This window comes from Myiozetetes cayanensis, unplaced genomic scaffold, assembly GCF_022539395.1.
Source record: "Myiozetetes cayanensis isolate MyiCay16 unplaced genomic scaffold, myiCay2020 scf22, whole genome shotgun sequence".
Classification (NCBI taxonomy): Eukaryota; Metazoa; Chordata; class Aves; order Passeriformes; family Tyrannidae; genus Myiozetetes; species Myiozetetes cayanensis.
This window is the reverse complement of record NW_026087434.1, coordinates 11,997,316-12,019,681: the sequence shown is the minus strand read 5'-3', so window position 1 is coordinate 12,019,681 and position 22,366 is coordinate 11,997,316. Positions and strand designations below refer to the sequence as shown.

Here is a 22,366-nt window from a genome sequence, read left to right as displayed (position 1 = left end):
GGAAGCAACTAAATTTACCAAGGTAAAACTGCAACATTACAAATTTCTCTGCATCTTAGTCATGACTAGAAGTGAGAGTGGGGATTAGAATTGAGTGGGGGGCTGACTTTTTTCCACAGCGACACAGAAAAGGCTTGTTGAGAGATAATGCACTGTCTGATACAACCAAGGCAGTCTCATCTTGGAGCCTTTGATCCTGGTGGTTGAAAATCTGAAGACTACCTGTAACCCTGTGGTAAAACAATGTTCATAGCTATTAGGAATAGATTCAATATTGGCCTAGAATTTTATATCCCACCCAATTTTCCAGAGAGAATGCTGGAGTCAAGCTAAAGCCTTGCACTCTAAGAGCACAATTTATCACTGGTAGACCAAAATCAACAAGTTCTGTCCTCCCTAATCAGCCACATGTTAATTAGTTCATTTACTCGGTGAGGGGAAGGAATGACTAGTAGATTCTTTGTCACCTTCTGGACTGGGAAGGAGGTGTGTGAACAAAAAGAAGTCCTACACCCCTGGGAGATATTCAAAGCCAGAGCTTGGAGCCATCTGGTCTAGTGCAAGGTGTCCCTGCCCATGGGACACCTGCAGGTGTCCCCTGCAGGGGATGGTACAAGGTGCCTTCCAAACCAAACCATTCCACACTTCCATGGAATTAGGAACTGAACAGCAAGGCAGGAGAAAACCACTTGTTCAAACTGAAATGACGTAGTAAGAGTTCACTTTGCATCTCTTTGGCAGAATGAGAAATGGCATGATGTGTCAGGCCTTCAGAGAGCCACACATTTTGGGATGTCATATTAGTCAAGAAACACAGTTTGTGACAAGGTCTTGAGGCAGATGATTTTTGGGATCAAAGTGTAGCATTTGAAGAAGAAATTTTTTGTCCTCTTTCCATGAATCCAGCAGCACTCTGAGGTCAAAGCAGCTGCATTCCAGTCTGAACATGCAACATCAGCCAAACATCATGGCTTTATGTTCTAGCACAATCCCTCACAAGTGTGCTTATATTGCTTTCAGGAATGGATTTAGTACCTCTTCCATGGTGTCACGTGTAGTTATATTTTAGGAGCTAAATGGTCCACAAGTTTCATTGTCTAAACTACAAGAATTGGGCAGATCAAGCCAGAGGACCTCTGGGTCTGCTTACTGTGCAGACCTTTCCTGGTCTTAAGGATCTGTAGCAGTTGCCATGTGTCACCCAGCTATTGGTGCTAACTCATGTCTTTGTAAATAGGTTTGGAGTTTGTTTTGGCTTTAAGAGCAATAAATTTGTGACGCTGAGCAGTTCCAAACCCAGTTTCTGCCCTGAATAATCTGAAGCTATACAGGCCGCACAGGCCAAGGATGAACATGCACAGACAAGGATCAATAACAGCAACAAAACATGTCCTTCCTCCATGCCAAAAGAAGAAACCCTGCAAATGTCTCCCAAACTGTTCATGAAAACAAGAAGAAGAACAAGAAGAACTAGAAGTCACATTTGCAGAAGAGTAGAACAAGTCCCCGCAGTCTTACCTCATCTCTTTTGGTTGCACTTTGCTCTTGCCAATGGCAGAGAGGAAACACCTGTATGTGCAATTTGCAAACCTTCCATAGCCTTCCTCTGCTTCTCCACTGCATCTCCATAAGCTCTCAGCAAGGTCTGGGGCCTGCCTGATTGCTTGGCCCTGTGAGTCAGAGGGGAGGGCAAACAGCCCTGCTTTGGAAAGGTTTCCTTTAACAGCACAGTACCACACTCCCAGCCCAAACCTCCCACCTGCCTGGAGCCACGACACTCCCAACTTCACCTCCCAGCCAGGAGCAGAGACCTGTCAGGGGTCTTGCACCTCAGATCCCCTTTCTGGCAAAGATCTTCCCCACATTCGTGATAAACTGGTGTTTCATGGCACTTCATCTCTTGATATTGTGTGTGGGAGAAAAGAGCCCAAAGAATGGCCAGGGGAGTGTGGGGGTTTGGGCATGTAAGGAGGGAACATCACTTGCAGTACCCTGAGATTGGTGTGAACCATACAAAACTTTTGAAGCAGAGGAGAGTACAATGAAAATGCTTTCTTCCTGTTCCAGATGATGAGTAGCACAAGGAGATTTTGTTTCTTGGAATGAGGAGGTCTCACCTCTGCATCAGTTCACTGAACTGACTCAGACCAGAACTGACCTGCAGACCCTAAAATATACCATATGGGATTCAGTACTGCAGGGTTCACTCAACCAAAATGTGGGAGCACATTTTTGTCTCACAGCTTCTACGCAGTGCCAGAGCTGAGAGCATTGGAACATTAGGATGTTGCAAGCTCAACTATTCTTTCCTAAGACACATAATATTTAGGCATTGTAATCACATAAAAAGGATTAAATTGAGAAGCACCAGATGCAAAGGAAACCTCCCTACTGCACCACTGCAAGTTAGACCTCAATCAAGAATATGAAAACAATTTTCATAATGTTGCATTTCACTGGGTGATTGGGGGAAGATGACAGGAGAATTTTCTGCTCTGTGATCACTATTTGCATTTTCACTGGTGCTGTTGTGAGTGGAAAAGGCAGTTGAGTGAATGGTCAGAGAGTGGTCAGTTCTCCAGATGAAGTACACCCATTCTGGCAGCCCAAGCACAGCCTGGAATGGTTCTAGCTAAGGATGGCACTAAGGCTATTAATTACAGCTGGTCGTTTTGTAACTAATTCCAACCTTTACCAACTGAATCTTGAGCTCTTTATTTTCAGAGAATAAACAAGATATTTTATCTTTGCTTGGTTAGAAAGTGACCTCAAAGTGAGCTGAAAGCCATTTCAGTGAGAGAGATGACCCAGTAATTTGGCTAGTCTGGCATAGTCCTGGAGCTTCTGCCCAGCCCTCCTGAGAGCTGGGGTGTGAGTGTCAGCCCAGGGCTCGACAAAGGCAGATGCCTTACAGGGGCTCTCTCTGTGAAGAAAATCAGTGCTGCAGTGCTGAAAAGCAGTGAAGAAGTTCATCATGTACAGACAATTCTTGACTCTTTTGGATTATTTGCTGGACCAATGTAGGGGTTCAGCGGATGGAAGGAATACAACCACAACCTACTCTCTATCTAATATTTTCTATCTCTCTCAGTCAGTTAAGGAGCTTGGAAGGATTTGGTCTGTGTGCTGATGGGTTTTTTTTCATGCCTCACCAGCTACAGTCGACCCCTACTCCAACTAAACTTATGAACTGCAGCTCAGAGTAAGTCATCTATGGAGACACAAAAGAGGCATTCTTATTACATGTTTTTTCTCATACAGATAAAACTACTAGTGATGGTTTCCCTCTGCTACAGGATGCCCTATATAATAACCTGTCCTGGTAAAGTGGCCTAAAACCTAGAAGAACGAAGTGTATCTCAGAAAGTGCTGGAAATAGCATTATTATCACTGCTAAGCCTGCAATAAAGGGCTTGCTTTTGTCACACGATGTTTGCAAAAAGAAGGGCATGGCACAGGTCCCAGTAATCATTTTGAAAGATCAACTGAGGCCTCTTGCCAGCAGCTTTTCCCGTGCAACAAGCACCTTTACGTTCAATACACAGACAGAAGAATTCCAGAACTCTTGAATGGTGCCTGTCTCCATGGTGTGTCCTTCAGAACTGAGGTTAAAAGCTGTATGGCAGCCTCAGTCTCTTTTTTACTGAACTGCCTGTGGGATGGAACTGCATTTCAGTTCTGACACCGCAACTCCTGCTCAACTAGTTCACGTACTACCTGGTACTCTGCTTTCAGCACTTGTGAGCTTGACTCTCATGTTTGATGCAGGTGCAGAGAGATTTGCATCTGTCACTTCTGTCTGCTTTTCTTTTCTCTTTTCATTAGGTGAAAGGATGGAGGTAAAGGCCAGGGTCCTGGGAGGGCCATGTTTGTGAGGCCACCGTGCAGATGACCATGTTGCAGTTCAGAGGCTCAGGCATGAGCTGGTTGTTTGGGCCTTTTGAGCTGATACAGCTATAGGTGACCCACATGGGATTCACTACTGCAGGGCTCACTGGACCAAAATGTGGGAGCACAAGGATGAAGGAGCTGCTGTGCTGAATCAGGAGGGTCCTTGACCTCTAATAGAGAATCTCAAAACATGCAGAAGTCCCTCTGAGTCTCCGTGGGTATTCTCTGACCCAGTGAGTGTCCTAATGGCAACAGTGTCACATACAAGCTGAGCGCAACCACTGTTACCTGCCCAAGCGGTGCCAGGCACTGCTCATGACAGTAGCCATCAACAAGGAAGGAGGATGAAGATTGGTGGAGTTTCCAGCTGTGGATTCCCATGGGCCTTAGACATGTCAGCATTTAACCACTCAGACCAGGATGTTTTAGCAGATACTGGTTTGGGAAATTTTGATACTGGTTTGGGAAATTTACTAGCAAGACAAAACCAGCACTATGCTGAATGGAAAGAACTTCCCTGGAAGTGTTTAAGGCCAGGCTGGATGTGGTCCTGAGCAAGCTGGTATAGTGGGTGGCATCCCTGGCCATGGTAGGAGATTTGGAATGAGATCCCTTTAAGGTCCTTTCAAACCCACACCTTTCTGTGATTCTGTGATGATGATAACCCAGCTGCTCACCAGCCACAGGATGGTGAAGAAAGGTGAAGGGTAAATCAAGATAGGATGGAACAGGCACCCAGGAATGGAAAAACAGAGGAGCTGACTGGTGATACCAGGAGAACACTATATAATACATATTTTCAGGCAGATCACTAAAATCTTCCTAAAACTCTGAATTGCTGGACTTCAGATTCTTTTCAAGGAAATGACCACTTTCAGCTCCACATTTCAGGACTGCCCCAGAACTTCCTGTTGCAGGTGGCATTTTACTAATGATGTTTGTCATGATAAGAACATGTTGACCTTAATTAGAATCAAGACAATGTGAAAGCAGAATTCCTGCTTTACAGGAGACAGCAAACTGTTTAGTAAATGGGAAGAACCTAACACCACAAACAAGAAAAGGCTGGAAATAAGAACACACCATGTAAGGTTGATCTCAGCTGTGAAAGCAAGGTGGCAGCAAGCCACACACACTTGTGTCATAAGTACATAACTCATCTTTAATGTGATGGACAAGGTAGCTGGAGTGCTATTGTTTGACTAATGCAAGAGGTATTACAGCTGCAGCCCATCACAGAATTTCTTCATCATAATCAAATATTTTCCTGATGAATCTACCACCCACACACAATTGTAAACCCCTCCCACAGACACTGAGCAACTTGTTAACCACATAGTAGCTGTGCATTCTGGGCATGTGGTACTTTGAACTCAGCATGGCAGTGTGATCCTAGGCTCCCCTTTCAGAAAACACACAAAGGGCACCCCTGCCAAGCAGGCTGGAAGCTTTTTCTTGTTCTCTTACAATCCAGGTTATGTGCAGTATCATCTGCTCTGTCCTCTCCCTTCAGCCTTACAATGGTCTCACATCTGAAAAGAGGATTAACGGGATGTCAAAGCAGAGGAGATTGCTCACCTCAGCTTTCTTAAAGATGGGGAAGTATTGTCCATGCTCAGAAGATGGTTTTAAGAGGCTGTGTGAAGCACACTATTCTTTACACCTTTCAGAGGCAGGATAGCATCTCCATCTTCCCACCTCGACTGCTTCCCACCTTCTTTGCCCCACTACCTGTCCTACCCCAGGTCTTTATGTCCTTCCCATCACTACAAAGAACAACAACTATTGTATGTCATACTAGGGAGTTACTTCCGAAATATGTTTCAGATGATGTCAGTGTAACCCTGAGAAAGGGGAGAGGCTCTGCAGAAAGTTGCCAGCAGTCCTGACACTACCTGAACCAAGAGAAGCTGTGGCTGCCCCATCCCTGGAAGGGTTCAAGGCCAGGTTGGACAGGGCTTGGAGCAATCTGGTCTAGTGGAAGTTGTTCTTGCCCATGGCAGCAGGTGGGAATGGGATGTTCTTTATGGTCCCTTCCAACTTAAACCATCCTGCAATTCTGATTCTGTGATTTGCAGAGTGTTGGCCTGGTCTTCCAGCTCCTGCTGTTCAGGTAGCCCCCAGGAACACTGCAGCTTTCCAGACACTGAACCTCCCCCAAAGACAAGCCCCTCTTCTGAAGTGGGAGTACACGTGCAGATGTGTGGATGCATGAACATGCAGCTGGAGGAATTCAGTGTAGAAATGGGGTGTGGTATTTTACAGGTGTCCTATTTGTTCTACACACTGATGGGGAAGAAAGCCAGGGCGGATATTTTGGATGTGAAGAGAGGTGTGTTCACCATATGACCTGACACAAAGAGGCTGTTTGCTCAGCCCTCTCTGTGCCTGCTGACACCATCACAGCTTACTGCTCTGGGAGCAGTAAGGAGCAACAATCCCATACAAGGAAACTGAGGAAATTTCTTAAGTTCACCTTCAGTTCTTGGCTGTGAGCTCAGGTCCTTGGTGAGATTCATGCCAGAGCCAGCTTTACCTGTCTGAAGAGTAGGTATTGTCACCGAGGCTCTCCCTGAAGTCAGTGAAGAGAGACTGGCACTTACAGGGCAAAGCTCATGTTAGCTATATTTAGACACCTACATCAGGAAAACAACTGAGAGGCAAAGCTAACTGTTTCTTTTCCTGGATGAGACTAGAAGTTGCCGTTCAAATGGAGTTGTCTACACTGCACTTGGTACCTTGTCAGGTGAATCAAACTCCGCCCTGTTCAGACAGCAACAGAGATGGTAGAACCTATCTAAGGGCACTAAGCATCCAAGAGGCCAGTCAGTGCTCTGGACTCTGGTGGCAGAAGCCTGACAGCCACACACTTCCCTCCAGCCCATCATCCTTGCTTGATGTAGTGCCAGTTCTCAAAGGAGAGTGCAAACAGGCACTTAACCCTCCAAATCCCAGGAGAGGGATCCCAACTCTACTTCTAGACAGCACAGGGCTCTTTGCAGAGTTAATGATGCACAATGAGGACCATAAGTGCTACAGGGAAGGATCTGCCAGATGTTTGAGAGAGGTTTGCCATCTCACTCCTCTTTCCTATGTTTTGACAGGAAAAGCTGGGACGTCTGTAGATACTGCACAAGACAGATGACAGGCATTCAGCTATAATGTAACTGGTGCAGACTCAGACTTCCTCAGCAAGGTCATACTGAGAAAACTTGAGATATATTGAAATTGTCTTGGGCTTTGTTGTGCAGATTGTATACAGGTCAGGCCTTCACAATTGTTTTAGGATTGAACCTGTTTCAAAGAATGATAAATGTGGAGTGCTTATCTTGTGGGACCACCAAGTGGACATAGACAGGAATGTGCTGTTTGTCATCTGGCTCATTTACCTATGGAAATCTGTTTGTTTCAGAGTCACCCCAATTCTTTCATTACTGGTTTTCCTAACATCTTTTTCCCACATAAGAACACTGTCTCATAAATTCTGTTTCTTTCTTGTTAAAAACCAATTCCTTATATTTTCCATGTAAAGACAATGAAAATTAGACTACACAAAAACTCACATGGTGGAAATATTATTATGATCAGGTAAGATGTATGGATAACACAGGCACATAATCCCAACGTGGAAGGACACTAACTGCTGGAAACAGCTGACAATAATAGTAATGCCTCACAAGGAGGGAGAGTTCTGTTGTATTTTAAGGCTCAGAAGAACCAAAATGTTACTTGCTCCTAAAATCCCATTTCCCTCCCTAGCAAAGGGAGCACATACTTGAGTTCCTATTTCTGAATAGCTCAAGCACAAAGAGAAAAAAAACCCCACCCTGTTTTGTTCAAAAAAAAAAAGGATTCTGCACTCTGTGAGAAAGAAAGCAAATGGTGAGGTAGAGATGATGCAGCACCAGGCATGGTCCAAAAGGTGAGCTGTTGGACAGAAAGGTCACCCAACACCTCTGGTCTTTAGGAGGAGGGAGCAGAACTACACACAGGGTTCAGCTGGGGAGCAGCTCAGAGCTCCACCACACCAAAATTTGTACAGCTTTTGCTTGTTGACCTTCTTCAAAGACTGTGTCCCCACCCTGCTCCCAGCCACACACCCATCCCAGCCGCTGGGATTGCACGGTGTGGAGTCTATCTGCTGCTGCATTCCTGGCTGATGCTGCCTTTCCTCGGAAAGCTCGAGGGCAGGACCTATCCCAAAACATAGTAGGAATATTCAACATAGCTACACATGAAAAGAAGCAAACTAAATGTTCCTCTGAACTCATTAAGATTCTTTGACTTAGACAACCAGAAAAAGCAAACCAGCAGATGAGTGACAAGAGCCTGGTTAGATGTGATGAATGTAAAAATTAGGGAAATATAAAGATACCAAATAAAGAACAACTCCCATGTGAGTCCCAGACATTTGTCATTCTCTACATTGATAAATATTTTTCATATAGTTTAGGCTTTACAGACTGAAAAAACAGGCCTGGCAGGGGTTTCAGGAAGCCATTCTGTCCCTGCTGTGCCCCAGAGCAAGGCAAACATGAATTTTCATGGTTTTGCGTAACTTGCTCTTAGAGACCTCCAGTGATACAGAGTCCCAGGCAACTCCCTACTCCCACACTCAACTATCTTAGAGAGCTTGGAAGGGTTAGTTGTTGCAAGTGAAGTGTGTTACCGTGTCTTCTAGTGATGACAGGCATTGCACAGTCTTCTCCCTAACGGCATTTTATGCACTTAAAGCCCACTTGCACATCCCCATCCCCATCTTCACTTTCCCAGGGCAGACACCCCCAATCTCTCAGCATTTGCCCACAGGCTATGAATTCCACATCTCCCATAATTTTTGCTACTCTCTTCTGGGCTTTATCCAACTGACTCACATCTTTCCTGAAGTGCAGAGTCCAAACAAGATAAAATATTCCAGCTGAGGCTTTATAATTTCCTTGTAAAGTTGGAGGCTTACTTCATGCCTCACAGACAACACTCCTATTTATACAATGGAAAATGCTGGCTGGTTTGTACTAGAACAACACTGCTGGCTTGCACTCAGCTTTAGATCCTCCAGAGCCCCGACATCTTTGTCTGTAAACTGTTCCATTGCCTGTCTTTGTCACTTAATTATTTCGGGTGAAATCTCTGTTCTTAAGTGCATCTTTACTGAACAGCATCCTCCTATTCCAGCGTGATTGTGAATTCTGTGCAGCACATCATGTTCTTCCCAGCTCCAGCTAAAACTTATTGTTTAAGTAAGTGCTCTCAATGTCAACATGCCATTCATTACTGGAAATACTGACTAGAATGAATTCTCAGGCAGATCACTGCAGGATTCCCTTCAGTACCAACTACTCTTTGACAAGGGACCATTGATAACCATGCTCTGAGAATGATCTGCCAAATGCAGGGCCCTGCTCACAGACCCTGCCCAGAGGCTGGATAAATGTTTAGCCACAGTCCTGCCCCATGAGAAGGCCCATACCTCCTCTCACCACTGCTTTTCAATGATGGAAGTGCTAAAACTACCACAGACCTGCCAAGAAAGCCTGCTCTTGATAGCATCCCCCCTTAGAAAGACAATAGGTGCCAGCAAGGCCCCAGAGCGGGGCAGAAGGATGCTCTGTTGTGCTCTCACCCAACCCATCTGCACTGGAATATGCCTCCCACTGACTGGCAAGGCAACTGGTTGGGCACCCAGGACAGCTGGAGTGCTGCAAGTGAAGGACATGCCACTCTGAGGATGTCCAAATACAACATTTACATGAACAGACAGTGAACCCAATGCCTGAAGCTTCCACATATGCTTACCAACACTGCTGTGTGATTGTCTTCACCTCACGCATGAGAGACCTATGATGGAAGGGACAACCAACGAGAGGATGCATGGTAGCAATGTCTAAGGGACATGTATAAAAAGAAAGCAAGAGCATGGAGCTGTGGGCTCCAGGAGACCTTGCAGAGTGCTGTTCAACCTAAAATGCAGTGCTGTGTTTGCTGTCTAACAGTAGCCCTAAAGGAAAAACCAGAGTGGAACACTCCAGCAATTAACTGCATTCAGTGGCAGGTCCAGACTGGGGCCATGCCTCTGGACTCTGGAAAAAATGGGATCAGAAACAGCGGGCAGTAGGAGGCTGTTGGTGGGGGCTCAGCAGCTGCATCCATGGATGGAAGCAGCTGGACAGGATCCCCAGGGTGCACACAGCACATGCACGAGGCAGAGCACGAAGGAACTTCTGGGGAGGCTCCAGCTGAGAGCTGAGGATATTGCTGAATGCTCTGTGCCGTGGAGAGGAATTCCTTCCTTCCTTCCTGTCTGCCTTCCTTTCTGTCTGCCTCCCTCCTTTCCTCTCTCCCTCCCTCCCTCCTCCTCGGTCCACTGGACAGCTCTGTGCTGCTTCTAATTATTATTAGTTTCTCCTCTCAAATTTCTGCATGTTTGAGTAGAAGTAGAGAGCCTCCTACCTCTACTTCAGCTGCACTGCCTGGCTCAGCCTCAGTAGAGAGGAGAAGAACAGAGAAAACAATACAGAAAAGCTTTGATAGGAAGGATATTCTAAATTATCTAAAATAAGAGGGGAAAAATGCATAAAACCAGTCTCCAGAGCAGCTAGAGAGACCTGCTGTAAGCTAGAAGAATAAACAGTCATATTTACTCCCTCTGAAACTATTTGTTCTCTGAGTAAGAAGAGCTCAGACCATGGTTGAGATACAGAAATCCCTTCTTGGATTCAAAAATGTCAAGAAATTTAAAAAAGAGGCTACAGAAAGTACAAGCCACTATAACAAAGCTGAAGTTGTACAGTCCCTTTGGACAATTTGGTACTTCAGCACCTGGAGAAGATACCATTGATTTGCACAGTGATTCTGATCCATGTCCAGATTCTGCACCTGGAAATGGAAAGAAACTCCGTAGAGAATTTCAGAGCCTGGGAGGAGCTTTGGTCGATGACAGATACAGAGCCTTTCCAGGACAGATTCACATCTCTTCCTCCTGAACAGGAAGTTTTCTAGATCCTGACAAGGGCAGCCAAGATATACACAGATATGCCTGATCTGCTCTAAAGTCAGAACCTCCTTCCACTTTGGAACTGAAAACTGAAGTCCTCTTTGACAGAAAGCTCCAAATGGAGAAGAAGAACACCTCAGTTTTCAGTGTAGTCCAGTGTAAGAAGGTCCCTGGAAATCCTTACAGCCCCGGTGTGTGTCCCAGTGTTTTGCAATATGTCAAAGCATTCACCCCCCTGAGCCACCACTCCTGCTACTCGACACAGCAGAAGGCCCTGGTAGGGATGAGCAGACAGTGAACTGTCTGAGGTCCCTCTGCTGAAACATCTATCATAACCTTCATGGAACAGTTGCCTTGCTGTTATCCGAGCTGCCCTAAATTCACCTTCCAGTGCAGCTATGTTACTGCACAGCTCTAATAAAACATCTATTTTCAGCAAAGCAGATACAGATGCTTGTGAAAGCCAGAAGTGAAAAAAAAAAAAAAAAGAAAAAAAAAAAAAAAGAAAAAAAAAAGAAAAAAGAAAAGGAAAAAAAAAAAAAAGAGAATCACCACTTATACTGAGAATAACCAGAAAGTTCTTTCTCATTCCCTTCCTGCTCTGAAGTGCAATCATCTCCTGGCAGGGCATTACACAGAGCTTCCTTCTCCAAGCATACCTTGTGCCTTGCTGCATCTGCTAAAGGGGAGCCCTTGCATGAGAACACACATTCGACAGGGAAGCTCCTTGGCTGGAGAAGGCTCCTTCCCAAACCCTTTTAGGGGCTTTGGACAGATTTAATCTTTCACTTTGCATCTCACAGTACTCATTCCTTATCTAAGAGACAGTCTGGCCATTTGCCTTCATTAAAATAAGGATGCCTTCACTCCCTTGGAGATGCCAATACTTCTTCCTCAGAAAGGAGGGGAAGGTCTAGAAACACTTTCCAATCAACCCTCTCAGTAAAAGAGTTACCTGGTTCCTGGGAGATCTGAGAAGTTACTGTGGCCTTACAAACTAAGAGTTTTGCATCAACTGCCGTTGGTGGGTAATGATGAGCAGCAGACCTTTAACTACATGGATCACACTGAAGGCCAGCCAACTGGCTTCCACTGACTTCTGAGTTCACATGTGTGTCCACTAGACAGTGATACCTCTCTAAAATGCTTCAGCATACTTTCATCATCTGGTGATAGCTATGGTAAAGAGAGAGCAGCCTAGCAGTACATCTTCACCTTGATGGAGAAGAGACCTGGCTCCTGCTGCTGAAACAATGGTGCTATGGAGGCAAAGCAGGATGGAGGCCCGTGAAACCCTGTGACAGAGATGTCTGCTACCACCATATTCTCGTGACAAATGTTGCCACTGTTTATCTTGGTACTCCTGCTAGCAGCTGCAGCAGTGACAGGACAAATAAGCAGTTCAGACAAGTCAGGAGGGTCCAGTCAGTGAGACTGGCAATAAACATTACCCAAGCCAATGCAGCTCTACCACAGGAAAGATGGGGAATGAAGGTTTATAGTGTTTTGTCTTTGACTTATCATACGGCTTGAAGCCAAAGAACACATCTGGAGTGTCAAAGTGCACTGTTAGCCTCACATGCCAAACTCGACTTTAGGGTGACTGCATGGCTCAGTAGGTCCAACTCTGCAGTACAGCCAAGGAAGAAAGTGCATCAACATGAGACTGGACCAACATGAGCCTACAGATAGTCCTGAACTACAAGGTTTGCAGGATCAAAGCCTATTAGTCAGATTAAATCAAATCAGTGTCCAGACAGCTGCCCATGCCAGGACTGGATAAGGCTTCATCACACACTTCATCAGGAAGGTCTGGAGGTTGCATTCTGCCTTGTCTGAAGCCTAGATGACACCACAGGTGGCACTTTTTTGGCAAATTAATCCACTTTGAGGAAGCACAGGCATTTGAGATCTGAGTTTGATCATGCCATACAGCCCAACTAGAGCAAAAACACTCTCAAGTGATATCACCAAGCTGATAAACTTGCACAAAGCAGTCTCTACACAGCTAGAAGACTTTGAGGCAGCAGCATATCCTAACTGAACAGGCTGAGAGAAACTGAGTGTGCCAGGAACACTACCTAAGCTGGAGGTATTCGAGGGGTCAGAGTGCCCCTGTACGTGCTGCTGGAGATTCCTGTTGTCTCACAAAATGCTACAGCTCTCATGGAAGTAAGGAAGGCTCAGAAATGCTCAGTAATTCCCTATGCCCAGAACAGGAAACAAGAGAACACCTAACTCCAAACCCCACTGGGCTTAGGATTACTCTGGTGAGGAGTTTCTCATCTAAACAGGACTTGAATAAGTGCTCCCTAAAGCAAGGATCAGAACACAGAAGTCCCACTTTTACCCTCTCTTACATGCTGTTATTCTGAGAACCATATTTCCTGCTGCACAACAATCCCATTGTAGTAGCTGAGACCACAACCAAAGGTGGTTTGGGCATTCTCCAGAGAAAGACTGGTTAGAAGTGACCTCTCTGTAAGTCTTCAGCCCATTCTGGAGCAGGATCACTGCTATTCATTCTGAGCAGGATCACTGCTAACAACAGATCAGCCACAGCTCTGTCTAGGCAGTTTCTGAGATTTCCCAAAGATGGAGATTCCTCCACCTTGGTAATCATCCTGTGCCAGGGTTATCCTCCCTTCCTAGACAAAATTGCTCTCCTGATTACTGGCCTGGATCTCCCAAGCACGGTGTGGCTATTGGCCCTTGTTATATATATAACTTTTATGAGGAAAGTACAAAGCTGCCTGACATTATGGAGAAACTTAGTCCAGGCTACCCACCTTTCTGGGATAGGGTCCCTAGGACAAGAGCTCTTATCACATAAAAAACAGGCTCTGCCTCTTACTGGTTTTATCTCAAACCAGTGAGTAAGGGTCCATCCCCATGATAGCTTAGGATTGAGTTTAATCACTTCCTCACCCACCTCTGAATGGCAGTGGGGATGGGGTATCTAACTCCTGCTGATCTCCTCAGCTGTGCAGAGAATGCTGGCCATCAGCCAGAGCAGACTGTGTTTGAAAACAAAGGCAGGCTTAAATTGAAATGTGCCCTCTGGAGAAAGGGTCCTACAAGATGTTCATGCATTGAAATTTGGTAAATAATTACTTGGCCAAGTTCCAGGCCAAGGGCTTCTGAAATAAAACACACAGTCCCAGAACAGACCATGAGGTGCATTGGGACAGCCCATGGCTCTCCTTGTGAGTCAGGGAGAGTAACGCCAATGTCATTTCTGATGGCTGCAATTCCATTGTTAACAACTGTCCTCTTCTTCTTTGTCATTCTGGCATTCTTTTTGCTAAGGAAACCTGGTTTTGCTGGTCACAAGTCCCTGTTTTGCAATGCTGCTTTGAGCTCGTATGAGAAAAGCAGGTAGACACGGAGTCTTAGGTAAGCCAGAGGTGGTACAAGTTTGACAGGTCTTGAGCAGCTGATAAGATCGTGAGTTAAGTCTGCTTCTCTACCAGCATGACAGTGAATAAACCACACAAGTACAGAACTGAAGATTCTGTCTGTGCTGTCCCATTAAATGTGTTTTTCTTCATGGAAAAACTGAGTCTGACCAGTTCACTATTTCTGTTTTCCTCAGTGGTGCTTTAGTGCTAGTGCTTTAGTTCTATCAAACTACGTCACATGTATGTATATAGAGAGACAGAAATATCTCCAGTTAAAGGGAAAGGAAATAGGGAATGTGGTAAAAATTATATCCTTAAAAGTGTTTCAAATTCTAAAACATTAATGACAGGGATATTTCTACTTTACATTCTCTGTCTTTTGTAAATGCTTCAGACGCCTTCTGATGGTCAGAATTAAGATGACAGATGATCATAAGACTAGATTTTCTTATCATTATTTCACATGGTGTCAGGTCATATTAATTCCTTTGGCTCTGGGCCTACTTTGTCATCAAAATCAACTTGAAAGGCAATTTTCTGCAGCAGATATATCTTGCTAGGCTACAACATTTACTGAACCCTCACCCTCACTTACCATTTGTGACGGTGTTCACGTAGTACCTGCGGCCCTGGGGAGACATGTAGCTCTGCCAGCCGGGGGGAAGGTGGCCATTCGAGGTATCTTCTCCTGGCTGAGGAGTTGCCTTTCCGGGTTTCTGATGAGAAACGAAAAAACCCAACCATTAAGTCAATATAAAGATAATGTACAGTCTAACCAGACACACATCTGGAAAGGAACCATGTGGTTTGGCATTCTAGAGATTCCAGTACACTCAAAGACTTCCAGTCCATTTCTCCCTCATCTGTCTTAGCTTCACCCAGAACATGAAGCAACATTCCCTTGAAGCACTGAATACACAGATCACCCTTTGGGACAAAAATGAACCCCTCTGTATTTGATGCCCCAAGAGCACCTGGACTTGTCCAAGAAAATGGCTCTTATTAAGCAGTAAAATGCAAAGCATAAAATGATCAAGTGTCTGAGAAAGAGAGGCAGGCACCTGGTCCTCATTTACCTTCATGTGGATATACCAGTGGGTCAAAGCACTCGTCATGGAAGTGCATTCCCAATTTATTTTACAGGGGCACCATCACCTTCAGACAGTTCCAAGACTGCAGAGCCATTCAGCCTATAGACTCATGTGCTGAAGTAAATTTATCAGGATGCTGATTGTATAATAATAACGCATGTAATGAGCAATGCTTACATTACTGATCTACATGTAATCTGGATCCATATTATCCAGATACAAGATCATTAGGATCCAGATTACTAAGAGTGGTCTGTGTAATTAGGAACAGTGGGAGATGAGCACCAGGCTGTCACCTGTTGTCCAGGCACACACAGAACTGCTACAAAGGTTCAGGTGCCACATCTCAGCCGTACATCTCTTCATCAACTCAGCTTTAAGTTTCACTGCAGCTTCAGGGTGTGGGAAAAGAAAGAGGTGAAGCTGAAGTGCAGGTAATTGCCTGCACTACACTGCATCACTTGGACTATTCCCTTTTTCAAGTAATTCTACTGGTTCCTTGGTAGCTTGGGATTTAAAGCAGCTGCTTGATGTGAGACTGGCAGAGAGGACTTCATTACAAAGGAGGTGTGAACCTGGTCTCTTCACCCAGGAGATAAAGTGGATGGCCAAAGATTGCCAGTTGCAATCCTGCAGGCTGCAGCTATGGAGACAACAGCCTGCTCCTGGCTTCACCCAGGGAGCTCCAGTTAACCTTTCTATATTCCCTAAGGCACACCAGGCATGTGAGGCACTCTCTTTTGTCTGTCTGTTTGTTTCCATTGTCTTCAATGGAAGAAATGCAAAATAACAAGGAAAAATATGTTAAATTGAATATTTATCCCACAGAAACTAGTCTATCCAGGAAATGCCTTCTGACATGGTGGGGGGCAGGTCTGAAGCAACTGCACTGGATTCACAGTCTCTCTTTCTTGCAGGCTCCCTTCAGATACTGGAAGGCCACAGTTCAGTGGCCCCAAAGCTTCTCTTCTCCAGCTGCTAAGATATGCAGAGGAAGTCATATCAGAGGGAATAGGGTAGCCCCAAGCTACTTTTTGAGCCACAAAACTAGTCTCTCTCCCATCATGTTCCATTGGATAGCAGTGTGCTGGAACAAATCCTGGGACAGCTCCTGAACTCTCTCCATCACAGGGTTAATGGTCCTCTGTTACTGTTTGTTAAAGCACACTGAAGAAAAGTAAACTCTGTAGTAGCAGTATACCAGCTCCTGAAGGATACGGCAGCAGGTTGAGTCCCTTATATTCCCTGCATGGATCTCTGGCCTTGAAAATAACAAAGTTATTCCAGACTATCGCTGTTCTGCATGAAAACCTCATAAAGAAGAATTTGGGATAATCCAACCATAGGTTCTGTTTCAGAAGATTCAGATTTCAAACATTTTGCTGCACGCTCACCTTTCTATACTTAACACATATTTCCCTTCTGGAACTGAAGTCCCTCCATTCCCGCTACCCCTACTTCTTAGTGTGATCCTACAGCAATCCCATGTGCCCAGGAGGTCACAATGAGGCTCAGCTCAGCTCACTTTAGGGGCCCATGGTATTGCTCCATTTTTGCACGGTCAGCACCAGTGCCCTGCAAGGACAGGCACTACCAGTACGCTTAAGGGAAGCTCTAAATTGCCCCTACATCCTTTGAGTCACATTTTCAGTGTTGCTTCATGCCTCCCTGACCGACAGCAGGAAAAGCAGAGGTCTTTCACAGACAGGTGCCATGGCTACAAATGTTGGATGGAAATAGTATAAAGAGCAAAGTGAACACAATGTTTTAGCTGTATTCCCTGCCAAAATGTGTATCACTTCAAAAAGCACACAAGCATTATGTTTTGCAATTGCTAATTCCATTTTTTTGGTTACTAATACTTTTACCTTTGCTTCTGATTTGCCAGTCAAGAAGTGCAGTGATCTCTGTCAGTGATGGTCAAGAGGACTGAATATACGGGAAATATCAGCACTGCCAAATGCCAAAGCTCTTGAAAGCAATGGGAAAATGGTTGGCTTGTTATGTGCATGTGCTGCGGTTTAACTCCAGCCAGCAACTCAGCACCACCCACTCACTGCCTCTCATCCCTGCGACAGGGAGGAGAATCAGAAAGAAAGGTAAAGCTCATGGGTTGGGATAAGAACAGTTTAATCATTAAAAGGTAATTATAATGACAAACATGATTATACAATAACGATGAGGGTAATAATAACAAAAAACACAGAGATAAGAAAAAGAGAGAGGAATCAAACCCCAAGAAAGACAAGTGATGTATGGTATGGTCACCATTTGCTGACCCGTGCCCACTCTGTCCACCAGCAGCACTCAGCCCCTCCCAGCTAACCCCTCAGTTTATACACTGGGCATGATGTTCTGTGGTATGGAATATCCCTTTGGCCATTTTGGGTCAGCTGTCCCAGCCATGCTCCCTCCTGGCTCCTTGTGCAGCTCCTTGCTAGCACAGCATGGGACACTGGAAAGTCCTTGACTTACGGGGTCATCACTACCGAGCACCAGTGTGTTACCAACATTATTCTCATACTGAATCCAAAACCCAGCACTGTACTAGCTGCTAGGAAGAAATCTATCTCAGCTGAAACCAAGACAGCACAGAGTATGGATGTGTGAATCTCTTTTTGATTTAGAAAGGAATGTGATCCTAAATACCAGCTTAGTAATAGACAGGACTTTATCACCCCATGGAGACTGCAGAGGAAGATCCATTGAATGCTGGGTCCTCTTGTGTGTTAGAGCCCCTAAATGGTCCCAGTGCAACCCCCTCCAAACAACACTTGAACTACGACTCCTATAGCAGCTCTAGGGGGGAAAGAGGAACTGAAAATGGCATAGGGGAGCAACTGAAGAAGAAACAAAACTTGGCTTCATTCAGGTTTCCCCACCACCCTGTCTGTAATGAATCATAGAATCACCAAATGGTTTGGGTTGGAAGGAACCTTAAAGATCATCCCATTCCACCTCTCTGCCATGGACAAGGACACCTTCCACTAGACCAGCCATGTCCAATCTGGCTTTGTCCACAACTTCTCTGGGCAACCTGTGCCAATGCCTCACCACCCCCACAGTAAAGAATTTCTTCCTAATATGCAATCTAAATCTTTTCTCTCTCAGTTTAAAGCCATTCCCCTTGTCATATCACTATAAGCCCTACACTCACTGTGTAGGAGCCCAGGGAATAGCTAATGTGGGATGATGGGATCTGTGGTTGATACATGTAGGACAGGGCTCTATAATCCATCACAGATTAAGTACCTCATAGTTACGACACATGCACGTGTCCTTTCAGATGTGAGAGTGCCACAGAGGCCAGAGAGGCAGCACACTGTCCCTCCTCTGCCAAAAGAGGAGATCTGAGGAAAAAGAGGGACTTTCTTCCTCTGTTTTCCTCAGTAGATGCAATCGTCCCAGCCAGACTATCTGCAGTCCCTTCTTTTTGTATCAGCACAGTTAAACTGGAACCATGTTTGTACACCCATATGGGAGAAGTTTTGGCTAAGCTGGCATATTATAACAGGCAATCCTTTTGCTGGGGCAAGCAAGGACAGGGGCCATGAGACTGCACAGGGAGGGGAGGCAACTAGGAGATGGTGTTCAAGAGCCCAGCTCGACATCTGGCGCAGTTCCACATCCCGCACAGCTCCACAGCTGGCACAGCACCACCAGACAGGCTTCAGAGCTCTAACAAACCCAGCTCCTACCAGGGCACACCCTGTGCCATATATAACAAGGGAAGTGCTTAGAGGGACCTGTGCATAGAGACATCTCTTCCTTAGATAGATCAGCAAGACTGGGCTATTACTTCGATTTCTTGCTCCTATTTTAGGAGAATTACTGCCAGGATAGTTTATGAGAAAAGTAAACCCCAACAGAGGACACCTGCGTGGAGAATAGGTTCCCTATCAGCAGAGAGCATTGTGAACCAGCAAAGAGAAACCAGCAGGCAGGGACTGGAAGCTGAAACTAGACAGGTTTGGACTGAAAAGAATCTGCTGATCATGAGGGTAAGTATCAATTGAAAGGGTTTACCAGGGAGCTGTGCAGTTCTTTTAGTTCCTCCATGGAGATTAAGTGTCTCTTTCCATAAGTTCTTCTCTATTCCAATAAGAGAAAAAGCCAGGATCCCGACACCGTTTCCCCAGCTCAGGCTGGGTGGGCTTGCAATCCCTTCTGCTTTCCAAACCTTCCAACTCCCACAGTGCCTTTGAGCTGAGAAACGTTCAGACCACTCCCCTCACTGTCACTTCTGGGAGTGTCACCAGCTGCTGTCACCATGGTGGTGGACAGGCAGATCTGGACACAAAAAGGATGTCTGCAATACACTGTTGAGAAAACAGGAAACCTGAGCAATGTGAGTAGAGCAGAGAACATGCAACCCCACTGAAATCCTCCTGCATCTGTGTTGGATGCCTGGAAATGGGATCTAAGTGTCTCTCAAAACGTTCAAATCCAACAACACAAGCACTCCCCTCCTACAAGATTTCCTAGGATCAGAATTCCATGTATCAGGGGTATATGCAAGGGTAGACAAGAGCCAGCCACCCAACAGGCCTCATTCTACATGACAAGCAATGGTTTTAATTTACTGTCTTCAGAAGCACAGGGATCGAATTCTCCTGGTAAATGCACAGCAGAGAGGAAACAAAACTGAGCAGCAAATGCAAAAGACATATCAAAGCAGAAAGGAACCAGAGCTCTTCAGCATTAAACCATGCAACAGGGAGGTTGCAAAGGCAAGCATGTGGAATAAGAACAGATCTGTGGGGTTAACTCACCTAGTCCAGGTCAGCAGCACGGACAAGAGGCAGAAGGATGGGATGCTCAGGGCAGAACACACAAACCTGACCACTACCTGTGCCCCTTGCCTTGCATCCATGGGTACTGGATTAGGATGTCTGAAAGAGGAGGACAACCCATGTGGGCAGGAGAGCCACCCCACAGCATCACAACCCTGACCAGGGAACAGTGTTTCATCTCTGTGCTGCTAAACAGAGATGGCCTAGAAACATATCTGAAGAAAATGACGACTGAGTCAGACATCCCAAATGTTCCATGAGAAGAAGAGCAGCAGTCAGGGTCTGCCTGTGGGAGCACTGACACTTGCTGTCTGGCTGGGCCGGCTCAGAAAAGGGCAGAATGGTCAGTAGGGAGGCAGTGGGGCGCCTCTCCCACTCCTCCTCTTCTGACTGACTGTTTTCTTTTTCTTCTCTTTCTTGGTCTTTTTAAGCAAGTTTGTATCAGCCCAACTCATCCTGTTCCTTTGGAAGACCACCTGGCAGTGTGATCCCCTCCCAATGGTAGAAAACAAGCCAAACAGGATTTTTTGCAGCAAAGTGAGGCAATGGGGGATGCCACAAATCAGTTCAACCCAGGCTGGCTTGAGCCCCTGAGGCAAGTTCTGCCTTGCTCAACAGAAGAAAATGACTTCCCATTTTCAAACTGCAGGAAATCCCCATTCTCCTTCAAAGAGGGATCCTGGGGAGGAAACATCTGTGCTAAGCTCCCTTGAAGATGTGTCAGCTTTCACTGTGTTCCAGCAGAGCTCAGTCCAGAGTCACTTTCCAACACAAAACCCAAGGAAAAGTAAAACAACACCAAACCCAAATATTCAGGCCCTGAGCAATGTGATCTAACTCTGAACAAGGGTTTGGACCAGAGACCTCCAAAAGTCCTTCCAATTTAAATACTCCTATGATTTTATGATCCCGTTCCAGCAAAGCATGCAGCCCTGGAGCAACTGAAGAGGAGCCTGTGGCTGTGGGAAAGGACTGAGCGCAGTGTCAGCACACTCACCTGCTGCTGGCAGCACCTCAGTCGCACCTGCTTCTGCTGCAGACCCAGAAGCACAAGGAAAGGCCACAGAGCCCAGCTGAGCAGCTGCCCTGCAGTGTCCTGCCCAGTACTGGAGGATCACCTTGGACAGAAAGCTGGGCAAAATATGCAGGGGAAACTCCCTCTAAGGAGCAACACAAGGACAGGGAAGGTAAAAACGACCACAGCATGAACCTAAGGCAGAACAGGCTCTGTCCCGTGGGGAAAGGCTTGCTCTACACTGACATTACTGAGCTTATGTTTCTGTCTAACTGTTGTTTGTATGAACACTGAACCTGGAAAAGGTGTCAGTCCCAGGGTATGGAGCAGAAAAGGCAGACAAAGAACCATAGAATCACAGAAAGGTTTGGGTTGGAAAGGACCTTAAACCAACCTCATTCTATCCCCCTGCCATTCTACCTTCCAGTAGCCCAGGTTGCTCCAAGCCCTGCCCAACCTGGCCCTGGACACTTCCAGGGATGGGGCAGCCACAGCTTCTCTGGGCAACCTGTGCCAGGGCCTCCCCACCCTCACAGGGTGGTTTCTTTCTAATAATATTCTCCGTCAGTTTGAAGCCATTCCCCCTTGTTAATCCAGGCCCTTGTCCAAAGTCCCTCTGCAGCTGTCTGGAAGCCCCTTCAGGTACTGGAACGTGCTGTATGGTACACTTAAAGCAGTGGGGTCTGTGTTTGACCTCAGCAGATGCTGCAAACAGGATTTGCTAAGTGGAAGAGATGTGCACGAAGAAGGGATGCCAACACCAACACTCATACCCATCCCAAGTCTGGCATAAAGATCTCAGCACTGAGAAGTGCTCCCAGACCCTTCCCAGGCTGGGCACGGGCATGCCCCCAGCAGCCCCTGTCCTGGCTCAGGGGAAGGTCTGGGGCCCCCCACAAACCCCTCAGCACTACCCGCAGCCTCTCTCTCCCTCATACTTTGAGTCATTCTGTATTTTGTTCATTTTTATGCAATCTTTCTTGCTCAACATTTGGTTTCCATGGAGTCACATACACTGTGAAACAGATTTATATATAGAAAGTGGAACGGGCCATATGACCAGCCTCTGTTGTCATGGCAACCAGCACAGCTCCCTTTGGGCTGAATCGCAGTGCACGTGGCTGATGGGGACAAGTCACCCTCCCCGGGTGGCCCTGTGGGCACTGCATTGCCTGTGCCAT

At 46.0% G+C, this 22,366-nt stretch overlaps 1 protein-coding gene across 2 annotated transcripts in view; it reads right to left on the bottom strand.

Annotated features, from left to right (window-relative positions):
* The window catches only part of GAS7 (growth arrest specific 7), a 98,470-nt gene that overhangs the window by 47,449 nt on the left and 28,655 nt on the right, over window positions 1-22,366 (bottom strand). For both annotated transcript variants that reach the window (XM_050319544.1, XM_050319545.1), the window contains exon 2: window positions 14,882-15,002. In XM_050319544.1, coding sequence (XP_050175501.1) covers window positions 14,882-15,002 — 121 coding nt within the window. The remainder of the gene's footprint in view (window positions 1-14,881; window positions 15,003-22,366) is intronic.